The 14,572-nt window shown below is 40.0% G+C and overlaps 1 protein-coding gene across 3 annotated transcripts in view; it reads right to left on the bottom strand.

Moving 5' to 3' along the window:
• The window catches only part of ATP2B1 (ATPase plasma membrane Ca2+ transporting 1), a 61,683-nt gene that overhangs the window by 32,770 nt on the left and 14,341 nt on the right, over positions 1-14,572 (bottom strand). For all 3 annotated transcript variants that reach the window (XM_084283427.1, XM_084283425.1, XM_084283426.1), the window contains exon 2: positions 1,949-2,359. In XM_084283427.1, coding sequence (XP_084139553.1) covers positions 1,949-2,153 — 205 coding nt within the window. In that variant the 5' untranslated portion in view covers positions 2,154-2,359. The remainder of the gene's footprint in view (positions 1-1,948; positions 2,360-14,572) is intronic.

A 14,572-nucleotide genomic window follows, 5' to 3' on the forward strand; every position in this document is an offset into this window, starting at 1 on the left:
CATGTAGTAATTTAGAACAAAAACTAGACACTATTCTATAACTCATCTTAATCTTTTCTGAGCTAATTATCAAGTTTGACTATTGAAGCCTTGCTGCATTTATGAGCTGCTCTCACACATCAAAAAAGGCTTTTATCTTTTATCAAGTTAGCAATTGTACTGTACTGTAATCAGTTAAAAACATCTAAATGTCAAGATCTTAAAAAGGAAAGGCCTTGATCACACAGTCCTCAGGTAAAGCAGAATCAATCTGTGGGAAAGGGCATCTAACTATTCTGTTTTTAATATATTCTCACTCATGATTCCCATGCATTAATCTGACAGTTACTTTATGGGACACGAACAAAGTGAACCCTGCAGTATGCTAGGCATGTGGTGCTTAGTTCATCCTGGTTGTCTATAATCACAAGCTCCTCTAGCTCGCAGTAATAATGGGCCTTAAACCTCACAGACCACTGCAGAACTGGATTTCACCCTCAGTTCAGGCACTCTTTGTAGAGTACTATGGATTTTTTCCACGGAGAAGAGAAATTGCCTTTCAATGCTATTCAGCAGGTCAATGGGGTGCTGAATAGAAGACTGCTGCTCTTACCCAAGCCATGTTATGCTGCTTGCACACAGCAGCGCTTCGTGCATGTGCTCTAGCTTTAAAACAGATGAAGCCAAGAAATGAAGTTCAAACTCCTCAGGTTTTGTTTTACAGGTTTCTTCTTCAGCCTAGAACTGGTCTACTGGCAGGTCAGGCATACGAGCTGGCTACCTGCTCTTTGGCAAGAGAAAGCCAGCTGACCTTCTGAAATCATTTAGGAGTCTGAATGTAAGACGTCTGGCTTCAAAAGCAGATCAAGCCAAAACATGCTACATGCTGATGTACCAAGAGGTATCTTATAGCATTAGTAGGCTGTGCTTGAGCCAAGGATGCAAACATTTCCATAGCATTTCTGAAGAACAGAAAGAACAGTTCTCAAGGTACTTCACTGCCACCAACATGAAGCTGGTTAAGAGCTAGGGAAGCACTTAAATGCTGAGACACCAGAATTTGCCAGTATCTCGACTTTGGTACTCGGTATCAACCACAAGCAACAGCAGGACTTCACATTAACTCAAGCAAATATAACTTGAACCTGTTATTTCACAAATCAAAGCTCACAGCTTTTATTTCACCTGGAAGAGATGACTAGACCTTAAGGAAAACTTCTGGAAGGCTCTCAGGAAGGAGACCTGTTACATTTATAGTCACATTCAGAGGCCACCACTGAGCCTGAAATGGCAAAAACTTCTCTGAAGATGCTTATTTCTGGAGATTGCATGATCACTTCGCATACCTTCTCCCAGTGGTCACAGTACATCTTAGTGCCTAGAGCTGCATTGACAGTTGTGTATTTCTGCAATTTCTACTTGATCTAAGGTAGACTTTTAAGTTAGATATGGCTATTATGAGTTCATTGCAGTACAGTAACAAAACAGATGACATGAGTTTGAGAATTGCTGCATTAAGGAACGCAAGAAGTGGGTAGCAACACACAATTAACAACATATTAATAAGCTCTCCATTAGATTATAAAAACCTTGTGTTCTACAACAGCATAATCTAAATTCTGATCTACAGGTCACGTGAACAATTCACAAAACATTCACACCAAGTTAAAAAAAAACATTGCTATGTTGTTTTGCTATTTCATTTCATATCTGGATTCCTACATCGAAGTTCCTTCCTATGTGCAATTTTGCCACTAGTTCAAAATGGTGCATGCAGTTAGGCAAGCTGAAAACCCTTGCTTATTTATTATCACTGAAGTATCATCCCGTCTTACAGGAGTAAGAGACAGTATTTCAGATACTATAATATTAATAAATCTTTATAAGCTATTTCTAAAAAATAAAGATTACTTGACTCAAGTTTTTCATAAGTGGAATTTCCTCAATAGCAACATTAAAATTGACTTACCTTCATTTGGTGAAGTTTTCAATTTTGTACAGATGCCCTGTACATCTCCGTAGCATTCCTGTATTTTATGCAGTGCATCTGTAGCTCGAAGTTCCATAAGAGAACGGAGCTCTGCAAGAGTGACTCCAAAATCTCCATGATTAGCTTCTTTGACAGCATTTTTTACACCAGTATATGCAACCGAGTTGTTTGCCATATCACCCATGATGCTTGCAGTCTTTAGTATACACAGTTTCCAGTAAGGAACAAGATTTCAATTTAAAATATTTCCAAAAGGAAAATAAATCCTTTGGGTATGAAGACAGTCAGGACAGCAGACACATCACCCAAGTAAGAGACCCCTTCTGGAGAGATATTGTTGAGGCCGTCCCATGGCGAGCTGTGCTCTCCAAGCCAAGCGACAGGTACGATCTGGGGAAAGAATAAACACACATTCAGTTACATAGTACATTGTAAGACAATCCTTCTTTTTGTATTGAGATTACAGAATATTTTTCTGCCCAACAACAAGTTCTTCATATTTCCTATCATATTTTTAGTCCGTATTCAACTGGCAAAGTGACAAGGCACAAAATGGATGTTTCCAGTCCCAAAATAACCTTGCATTATTATACTTCAGAACTTCTAAGAAGAGTTGCAGCCTTTAAGTCTTAAATTCTACTTGGTACATCCCTGTGGTTCATCATCAACAGGAAACCTTTACAAACACCTGGAAGTAAGCCAGTTACCAGGAAAATGGAGTTTGGAAAATCCACCATGGGCACCACATGTGGTAAGAATACGCTCAAATTAAAAATTATTTCCAACATACCAGGAAGCTTTTGGCGTTCAAGATGAGCAAGCTTTTTGTGCATTAGCTTAAACTCATTTCTGCAGTCCTCAAGGAAAACATTTTCAACGCAAAGCTAACCGGCGCAGGAACTACATTTGCAGTGTAACTAAGCATATTATATCGTCAGACAGACCGAGGTCTTAATACGTTTTCACATCCAGTTTTAGCACCCCACTCCAGCCCATTTCATCAGCTGAAGCCTCCCACAGCATCTGCATTTTATTATTTGCATAGAGCAAAAAATTGCATAATACCATCCTCCTACAGAAGGGATATAGGAGACTAAGGCCAGCTCTTCCATCTGATTATGAGAGCACTGTAGCTGAGAAATTAACCCCAACCCACAGGATTCTCAACCTGCACAGGCACTCTATGTTTTTTTCCCCCACTCAGCTGATGCTTCTTTAACATACACATGTATTCACTTCACAGTGAATGCACAAACTCTTCATGTCTATATAAAGATCTGCTGTGTGCAGAAAAGACAGGAGTCTGATCACATAGGTCAGCTTTATCAACATGGCAGGGTGAGCACAAGTAACCATATATTCATCTGCGAAACATTAAGGCTGCCAGCCTCAAATGAAAAAAAATAACCTGGGCACTTCCAGGTCAACAAGACCCCAAGGTGCCATATGCCCCTTTGCCACCCCCATCAGGCCATAAGAAGCATTCAAATTTAGTCAAACTCATCTAGAAACTGCTATTGTTGTATTGAATACTCATGGCATCAAATAGTCATTGCCTAGCAAAGGCAAGCAGTTACCAGACTATGTTGATTTGCAAAGGCAGAATCACATAGGAAAAAATAATTCTGGCTATTACCCTGCCAGGTCAGAGTACTGTTTGGCTCAACAACTGTGTCCATGTCTAGGTGTAAGCACCTGATAACCAAAAATTTAAGGTCAGTGTTGCAGGAAAGTCTCAGTTGTCTGCTCTGGAAACAATTGACTACATCTGTAGCTGATCTACCACTTTGAGCACACGGACACAGTACTGCATTTGCACTGAAGACAACCATTGATACTAAAAGATGCAGGAGTGATTGCGTCACTACTACAGCTGTTCTTCTAGTCCTATCACTGGAAAATTCTGAGAAAAGATATGGCTGTTTTCTGGGAAGAGATAAAGAGCATAAAGCAATCAATATTCATATGCATAAAACTTCCACATCCTACAAAACCAAAAAAAAAAAAAAAAAGATTAAAGTAGTTTAAGAGCCCATTTCAGTGGTGTTAAGCTGCATTCTAGGATGCACTCATTTGATTAACAACTATTCTTCAGCTGACTCTATCAAGTTCTGCTACAGTACCCTGTAAGAGAAGAAACTCATGTAAGCTCATATATGAAAGAGTGCTCTTTAAAGCCACACTGCATCTTTAACTAAAGGCCAAAAGCTAGATGCTGTTGGTCAACTGGGAGCCTAGGATTTATCAGTTGGCATCTGATCACAAGCTGTGACAGGGTAACAAGAAGCAGATCAGGCAAATGAGTTTGTATAGCTACGGAGTGGATGCAGCAGCTGCTAATTGTGCAAGAATAGACCAAACAGAATGCCCCACAACTAATTATAATCAAAATTAATTTAAATTTAATTAAGGCTGGCCAGCCTTAATAAAAGCTCAGCTCAAGCCTCTCACAGTAGCTTTGCACTTTAGGCCCAAATACTCCCAAATCCAAGTACAGATATGAGGTTAGGAAAAGCTACAGCTGCAGTCATTGCTAACTTCCTACTGAAAAGCTTTGCAATGGAGTACTGATGAGCCATGCCAAGACTTGTTTTCATGCATAGTCATCAGAAGAGCAATAATATCTCTTAATCAGTAGCTCATATGCTTAATACTCCTCTCTATCATTTTTATGCCATCTAGATCCATTTTCACTAAGACGTAATAATGTAGTGATTACATATTGCTAACAGGTTACACCTGAGAAGCCCTTTCGGTATTCTGAAGTACCTCACTGATATTCTAACATACCAACAGATCCAATACTTAGGGTTCCCAGACAGCTTCAAGAATTTACATTAACAGTACAAAAACGGCACAGTTCTGCATATCAATTCTAGTAATGTTACAGGCTATTCTGTGTGTCCCTGCTCAGAAATAGCTCTGGAAAATTCAGAGGAAGAGAATCTTCAAATCCTGAATACTGAGCAAGACCTGTTCTGCTCCAAAACATGAAACCTTGTTTAAACATCAGCAACTGTTACACCAAATCAGATCAGAAAGAATCTGCTGCAGTAGCCCATTTTTACCAGATATTTCAGACAGTATAAAAGCATATGAGTACATATTGGATGTGTATCTTAACCTAGTTTCTTTGCTGATTTGTACTGAAAAAAAAAAAAAATCAGTACAAATGTCTTTTAAGAAATACCCTTTATGAGGCTCAATGCCAAGCCTTGCAACATTCAATCATTTCCTGTTACAGCAAGTTCCAACAGTCCACTGTAACAAGAAAGTGGCAATGCATAATGAAACTGTAAACACTGAAACTCCAGTACCAAAAGAAAGTGTATTTCTTAAGCCACACAGGTCATCTAATAATATTTATCTTTCCCAGTATCAGATTATTTTGTTTTGATCAGTGTTTCAGTTCCAAACTCAATTCTTGCAGCAGCCATTTGAGACATTATTTGAGCAGCAAGAGCTCCAAAGCATTATAGAGTTATAGCTCTGAAGCAATTCACCTTAAACTTCCAATCTGCTAATATCCCAATTTTTAAAATCAGGTAACAGTTATCAGAACTACCAATCACTTGCAAGCCATTACTGAAGTTGTAGCTTATTTTAAGTTTAATTCAGCTGAAGGTATGTCACTGTTCAACTGAAAGCTGTGCACCTGGTGATCACCAGGAAGAAGTCAATCTTCCATTCAGCACATCAACCTTGTTTCCTTATCACTTGGACTACCAGTAACTGTAGAGGTATTGTCTGTCACACTCAAGTGACTAAAACTCCTACACTGAAGAGGCACCTGATGGAAAAAGTCGATACTGTTGTAGGCAGGATTCAGATACTTGTGCAAGTCTGAAAGGACTCCACGGTTCTCTGACTTTAACAGCTTCGCTGATACGTAATGTCATTGTGGGTGCCTACCACAAGTACTGCATCCTGAACTCCATACCCAAATCAAACTGATGTTGAAAAACATCAGTGTGCTTTGTTATGAGATGAAGACAATAATTCAAAAATCATTGAACCAAAGGTTTGATATTTCCACCAGTGCTGGAGGTTGTATCACCTCACAGGCTTCTGCAGTCGGAACTGAAAAGGCAAACTCAAAAGCCTGCATGGGGAGATGTTTACCAAAGCATGATGAGCCTGTAGCCTATAACTCTATCTGGTGTCACCAGAACACAGTGCATTGACCAAGCCAGAAAAAGCTGTGATGTTATGTGCAGTGTTCTAACACCCTAAATAGAAATAGGAAAAACAAAACAAAACTGCTATCAAGACAGCCCTGAAAGTTGAGCATGTTTCAGAAAGGGTCTCTACAAGTAGTCCTTGACAGGCAGAAGCAATACTAAATACCTGTATTTGAAAGCAAGCAATAATCTTTCTTCTACATTTGTTAAAATTAAAACCATCTTGCAGTAATAGCTTGAAGTGGAAACACACAATTAAAATGTGAATAGCAGAAGTCTGATGTAGCATAATCACTATTGCCAGGACACACAGGACCTAAGATACCAATAAAGACCTACCCAAACCTTTCCAGTTATTTAATTCACATTTAATACTGGCTTCACCAAGGAGTAACCAATCTCCAGGAAATATTTTAATATGCATTAAGAAAATTAAATCTTAAAAACTCCAGCAAAATCTCAAGAGTCAAAGCTTTGACAATTACATATCCTGTGCTACTCTATTTACTCATCTGCTTGAACACTATGCATTCAGACTTTAAGCATTAGCTGGTACTAGCATTTGACCTTCAACAACACTGTAAAGCTGGTTGCTGTAATATAGGAAAAGGCTTGCAAAGTGATTATCTTAGGAAAGCCTTTGTTTAATCTAATTAGTTCAACGAAGACCGGACAGATCTACATACCAAGAGGCTGCAGTGATAAGAACTGTCCCCATATGTTTCAGTTGTCATGTCATTTTAATCTGTTTTTAACATTTTATAAAAGCACTTTCTAAACACTGAAAAATATAATATGCCTTTGCATACATTAGGTTGAAATCCACAGTACTGGGTATATTCCATAGCCTCAAGCTATTGCATGATTAGAGAGGGGAGGAAAAAGTTGTCCATAATATTATTATACTGGAAATTAATTGTAATAAATTGACCTGGAGAGCATGCTGAAAAAGTCTGAGGTCTTCTGCTCTGGAGGGTCAGTTTTCTGTTTTAAAGAGACAGACCTTCCCACCAGCTTGGAATACTACAGAAATTCATCACCTACTTCACAGTAAATGAGAGCAACTGCAAATTAAATGAGAGCCTCATAAAGAACAGCAGGCAGTTACAGGTCACGATCCCACAGGTTAAAACATGCGTAAGTGAACATGTAGAGGAGTCAAGTTGGTTCGTGGCATGCTGCTGCCATTCTGGCGTAGGTGTCTTAGAGCCTGGCTTCTGAAGGGGCAGCTGAAGGAAGATGGAAGAGCTAAGCACGAATGCACAGCCACAGGAGATGCTCAGCAACACAGAGTTTTTAAACACATCATCTTCCAGCCCTATGTGTGCCTAGCAGCATTGTTCTGACAAGTTTTGTTTATTACAGCTCCTGTCTTCTAAGCAGTAAATTAATCAAGGGTTCTGAATTTTGTTGAGTTTTCTAAGAGAAAACTGTTCTCTATTTTGTTCTGAAGCTTAATCTCCTGGGAGGCAGATGTACTTAGCTGAAATAAAACTGACTGCCATTCCATACTCTGCAGTGGATGTAAACACTGGAATTTACCATTTACCTAAAGGATTGCTGGTGACTCTCTGTAGCAGCCATTTCATCTAATACAGTTTGATTTGCTTTAAGACCCCAAACTAGTTCTTATTGAAATGACACCTAGCAAATTAGGTCTTCAGTAGCCTGATGTAAATTCAGCAGGACAAATTAGCAATGTTCATGCGAAGGACTCTCACATCATTCCCTCCCTATTTTACAGGGCAGTAAGAGAAACTTGTAACAGTCATAAAGGTGAGCAATTAGGCAACTAGTAATAGTGGCTTTCGATCTCTTTACCATGAACATGAGCTGCTGAGAAGTTTTCCTTTGTATTAATGGTCATGCACAGCACAAAGAACATGACCTTTTCCTACAAAGCAGCTTGCTCTGCAGCCTCTGCAAGGAGCCCAGCAAGCGAGCAGACATGGTTTTATACCACCAGGCCAATCTGCACTGCCATGCCTCTTCCAAGTCCTGGCACTTCCGCAGTCATGAAGCAAGTCATCTCCAGCTACAATGACAGCTGGATTAAGAAACGAGTCTGGAAAGTACTGCATAGAGTAATCTTAGCAGATGAGCTGTTTTATCAAAAGCCTAAACTAATCACTAGCTTTCTGAAGGTATTTTGACTTTAACAAGAAAACTAAATAGAAGAAAGAAGAGACTGGTCAAACAAGCAGGGCTTTAGAAAAACATACAGACATTTCCAAGGAACAACAGACAGACATACTGGGAAGCCCTAGAGAATAAAGTCAATGCCGTCATCAGCCTGTCAAATTACAGAAAGCATCCAGTGTTCCAGGTATTTAAAACACTAGGTGTTCCTATTTTCCTACTTCATGTTACGATGCTGAGTCATCCACAAGATGCCAAATACTTCTTTCCACACTGGTAACACTTCATGCCCCGAACACATTCAGAAGAGTTGAGTTTTTAACTACTCAGTTGCTTTTTATAAAAACAGAAATTGTTCCAAATACGTCAAGGGGCCTCCTGCAGTCTACCACCCTGACCAACACTCAAAGGGCTTTTTCCCTGTTCCACCCACAGGGCCTGAAACACAATTGTCAGTACTGTCTTCTACTGATCTCAGCTCCTTTTTGCTCTGCAGTGACATCAAACGAAAACAAAAAGGCTACATTTGACAGGACTGGTTATAATGCCACATAATTCCAAGTTAAGACTATAATCCCACATGAAATAAGTTTTAACCTCTAGATATGACTTTGTCCTATTAGGCATTATTTCTAGTATGTTCAAGTACCTAAGATGCATTTACTGTGTGCGTTAGCTTCCTCAGATAACTTGAGATGAGCAGAGCTCCCAAAATCTGGACTAAGGCAACTGATGGCTGAAAGCAGACATGGGATATCACAGGATTCCCATCTAAATTCCTGGAGTTTAAAAATGAAATTGAAAAAAAAAAAAGTTTGCTTGCCTAATGCCCAATCACTTACTTTAGTTCAGATCCATCAGGCCCTGAATAGATGACTGAGGATTTAAAGTCTCTTAATCCTGCACAGTCCAGGCTGAAAATGTTTATTCAGGATAATTGTGCTGTCATCTAAGTTCTATTAACAGGTCTGTCATGTTAATAATTTAATATATAGCCCTAAAAGTCAGGGGGGAGGGATAGTGAGGGCCCAGTGAAGTCATTCACTGACATATATACACATTAATAGGCTGAAGAACAACTTACAACACTTTTCTGGGTTTACCCGAATATCATTGGCAAAAATTACAGCACAAGAAGCTGAACTTTTTCTATAAAAGAGAAGGTAACATATGACATCGTGCTAATTAAAATTAGGCATCATTTGATTACAACAGAGCCTGCTTGCTTTCCCAAATTACAAGATGCATTCCAGTCACAAAACCTGTCAGGCATGTGTTAAATGAGGCATATCCTGAGCCCATGACACTGCTATACACAGCCAAGTTTCAAGTAAAAGGAAAGTGAGACGGAAACTGTGCCAAACTTCATCCAACAGAGCTGGAACTGGAGTTCTGGATTTTAGTTACTTGTTGTATTTAAAGGTTAGCACATGTCTGTAGGAAACGCATCCAGCTGGTCCATTTTGACAATAATCATGACTCAGAGCAAAACAGGCTGTGAATTCCTCATACTAGTTATTCCCGCAGGTATATTACTTTTCTTGAGCAATTTTTATTTATTTTAACCCCCTACTCCGAGTCTCTATTTTCTGCTGCCTAAACCTACTTCTAATACATTCTCAGCTAAACACACAATTCTGACGTTACCTCTATTTTTACTTCCATCTTTTATCTCCCACAATACTAAACATGCATACCACTATGATTGCTTTACTCCATTTGAGCAATGATTTTCTTCCCTTCTCATAAGACAGTAAGCAGCAAAGGTGAAAACTGCTCTGCTCTGAAGCTAAAATCATCTTGGAGGAGTTCCTAACACCAGAAATTATAATTCCTCATTTCAGAGCACGATGCCCCCGTTTATATGAAAACATGGGCAATTTAAATTGTATATAGCATTTCAGCCAGAACAAGACGTTTCTCCTTTCACCTTGATATGCACACCCCTTTTCTTCTAGAAGAATATTAAATCCACTTAAGCAGAGCTGTGGCTTTTTGATTATAACCATGCTTCCTGGTAACAAAGAGGGGCCAAAAGCCCTGAGCTACCCACCTGATTGCTTCTATGTTCAGGAAACCTAGAGAGAAATTTCAGATTAGTCCTAGGAGTACTGGGAAATATTTATGCCTAATGAGATTAAACCTAATTACTCCCATAAAGTCACTCTGTATATGACTGACTCCTTTCAATTAGGGCAGTAAAATTAATTTGGAAAAGTCTGAAGAGTTTTTTGCTACCTTGGACTAGCTTACTGCTCTGTAAAAACAGTAGAAATAAATATTCTTCTATATGATAATTGAACTCTAAGAACAATATAGAACTGGACAGATTTATGTAGCAAATGGCCATTCATAACCCTTAAAACCATCATTCTCCCACACCCCTCTTAAGTGATGGTTTGGAACTAAAAATATAAAAGCACAAACAAAACACAAAGCCCAGCTCTGGTGACCTATCTCAATGAGCAGACACTAATGCCAAGTGGAATATTTGTTTTGTTCTCTTACAGCCCACATTTAAGAAGCTTTCCTGTTGTCCTGTAATATGCCAGTTCAAGAGCTTTCATCTTGAGATTTTTCAAAAGCCTTTTGGAAATACAAGAACATCCTTACCCTTACTCTTAAAGCTTGCTTCTTGAAAAATGCTAGCTTTCCCTGTATGCCATATTAATCCCTGCCTGCCAGAAATACACCAGACAAACTGGCTGAAGAGTTGTGAGAAAACCCCTTTCAAAAGCCATTACATTTGCCATCTCCTATTGCCAAGGAGACAAAGTTCGTTAATTCAAGGGTAGACCAGTTATGATTTTTATGTAGCTCTTCCTGAATTACTGCACAAGTTTGCTGCTCCTGATGGAGGTGCATCCACCCCCTCCCCCTTTTTTTTCCCCCTCCAACATTTGAATGTGAGAATCCACTTCATGGCTTTGCAGAAACCATGTTGTGGAATCTTTTGCAAACTTCATTATGGTTATACTGAGCATCCCTTTAGCTATTTGGATAAATTTTGAGAGCTTAGTTCACTAAGCCGTTCTAGCAGGCTTTCCCCTTCTGGTACAGTTTAAGAAGTAGCTTTAGTAAGTTAAGTCTCATTGCATTACCTGGTATGTTTTACCATTCAGTGACATTGCATACTGCTTTATCCTTAGGGCACTTCTCCAGTTTCAGAACTGCTCTTTTCTCACGACTATACTTTTTGGTCTTTCTGGAGCCTGACAGCTATTTAAAGGCTAAATTCTCATGCTGCCTGCACTATCCTGCTCTCTCAGCTACTTTTAAACAGCTCTCTCATTTTTCCAGATTGGCTTCACCACCACTACCCCATCCCCTCCATGCAATGAAGCGTTACTACAATATAGCTATTGGTATGTGTCCACAGAACAATGATGAATTAAATGTTTTGTGATCTCTAAGAGCTATGTGACAATTAATGGTCCATCATTAAATATAAGGAAAGAAGTTTTTTTGGAAGAGTTTATTTCTTCAACGTGGGCAGGGGGTGTGTAAGAACTGTTGGTAAACAAGATGCTCAAAGCTGCAATTCCCATCAGAGCAATTTATGAGGTCTAACAAGCCAAGTAGCAAGCCTCTCACCATCCTCAGATGACCAAAGGTACAGCTGTGCTACAACACCGAGGGTAAGGCTTACACCCACAGAGACAGCTCTCCTTTGGCACTAAAAGCTCTACCAGCTTTCACCTTCTGACATATTATTTCTGCTATCTTTATCCTTTCACACAAGGAAAGGCAACCTACATTTGCTGGCAACACCATTAATGAGTAATAGACTATGCAAAATCCTGCCACCACATCAATGCAGGGCTTCGCACGGCAACTTCTTGTGCACCTTTTCACTCCTTCCACTGTGTCTCAGCCTTGTTTTGGTCCTGTACTAAATCCATCTGCCATGGGGCACCCAGCACTTCAAGCAGTTTTGGCACCTCTTCCTTTACCACTCTTGACTTCTCTCCACTCTAGTGCCACCGTTTCCATGAACTTTAAGATTTATTTTTATTTTTCATTTTTGCCAGCAACAGGATCATTTCCTCTGGATGCAAAGAGCAAAATAATAAAAAAAAAAAATCCCAAAAAAGCACCATGCATGTTCCCAAGCCTCCATCCTCACACGAACTTACTGTAGGCATACATTACAGTCCTTTTCAGTCTAAATTTGGGATATTTGCAGCCTGCAGAAAGCAGCTGTCCAAAAAGCATTTTTTCCACAGCAACAAAACAAAGCCAAAAATATTTAAAGTTTCTACTACTAGCCAAACAAGTTACCACAACAGATTCCTCAGAAGTGTTTCCAGCAGATGATTTATTTGTAGAAGTCATAAAGGCCACATAGATACACTAACCTTAAGGGATGGACATACAAATCAGCTACTATTGGGAGCAGCTCCTTCATAGAATTATTATGTTGCTGCCACCTTTAAGATAACATTTATCTCCATTAAAGAAAGGTCGGTTTTCCCTCTGTTATTTGAGACAAAGTGACATGCCACTAAACAAATCATGTAAACATCACTTTGCTACCAAGGCCAGACACTGCTTGAAGTACATAGCTACTGTCAAACAGCAGCTCATATAGAGTAAATAAGAGCAGGCATTCAGATGAGGAAGTGAACTGGTACCTGCTTAGCTCCAGTACAATGCATACAATGCTTCAAGCAGGGAAAGGTCATACCTTGAAACGCTTCTGAACAATCAGCAGGGCCTCTTCAGTGCTGAGGACTGGACATTCACTTCCCTCACTCCCACCCCAACTGCAGCACAAGGCCTTCAGAAACAGGGCAGAGAGTGGCAGCACTCTCAGTGCTTAGAGTGTAGCTGCCCATCGATGTTCACACTGAAGCACCAGTCTCACGCTAAGGCTGCTCTGAACCTGCAGCAGTAACTCCTAGGTGTAGGTATATGGGTAATATAGCTCTCACCAAAAGAGGACATCTGAATCAGAAGCCTAGCATGATTAGCTCAGCTGCAGCTTACCCTAAGGGCCAAGAGCCTACTCATCTATAAAGGCTACAGATCATCACTGACTCAGCTGCGTCAGACCTGTTTTGTTCCTTCTACATACAGCTACTTCCCACAAGGGTTTAGTTTGCAGTGGTGCACAGTAATATTCTGCAACTTTTGCAGTCAGATTATTTCCAGCAACAGCATAAGAGTATATCTGAAGAAAGGGAATCGGGACGGACAGTATCTGTCCTCCAAGTGATTTACTTCTAGCAACCTGCAAAAGTTTACATGTTAGACTAACTCCAGCTGGCCACTGCTGAAGGCACAAATGCTTCCAAGAACCACATCTGTATGTCCAGCTCATGGATTCCAGTGAACTTCCTTGGCAAGCCACCTCAGCTCACGAAGTTTCTTTCCCCATACAACCAGCTGTGGCTCACAGACCAGCTCTGAAAATCCAAAAGCTAAATTATATTTTTATCTAACCCTCGCAGCTCCTAAGCTTCCCTTTCTGCAGCACACAGGTGTGGAGAAGCTGAGCACTGCCTCCAGCCTGCAGTGAGACACAGGGAAATGACTGCTTCCCCACAGGAGGGAAATGATTGAGGAGGGCACCAAAGTATCACAAAACAAGAACGATACAGCACCACAACACAGGAGTTGTAACATGAGTTGCCATAAGCTCCTGCCCTTAAGGAGTTGGTACTTCTGGAGGTAATTTTGGAAGATGCATGTAAGTCTCCCCACTGCTGCCTGGTGCTCCACTATATTTCCCAAGCAGCCTCCTGTGTTCCTGCCTTCCTCCCAGGACACCACCGGCTTCTCAGCACATTCAAAAGCCTCTGACTTGAAGGACATAGGGCAGTGTCTCCATGTGCAATGGAGAAGAGAAAATAGGTTGCTAGGAAGCAGTCATGCTAAGACCGTTTTCCAAAAAAATAAATTACTTCAGTCCATTAACAGCGATTTTTTTTTTTTTTTTGGGAAATAGAGCTAATGAAAGCACAAGAAGCGGCCATGTCTGAAATCTAATTAAGAATCATTCTAGAAGTGTTTCCTCATTTTGAAGTTATGCTATGACTTAGCTCACTTAAATTACATGCACATTCAGGTCTGTACATTGTATCAAGCAGGTTTGAAACCTAGCTTCTACATTGGCATCTATGTTTAGTTTAATTCCTAGCTTCAGTCTACTTCCAATATTTTAAAATACTGCTGTTTCCTCCTTTTCTGAAGCAAAGGGGTACTATAAAACAGGCCTCTGTTTATACCAACAAGATCATGAATATCCTTCATGTTTAGCATTCACAGCTATAGCAGCACA

Source organism: Netta rufina (genome assembly GCF_964035555.1).
Source record: "Netta rufina genome assembly, chromosome: 1".
NCBI classification, from domain to species: Eukaryota; Metazoa; Chordata; class Aves; order Anseriformes; family Anatidae; genus Netta; species Netta rufina.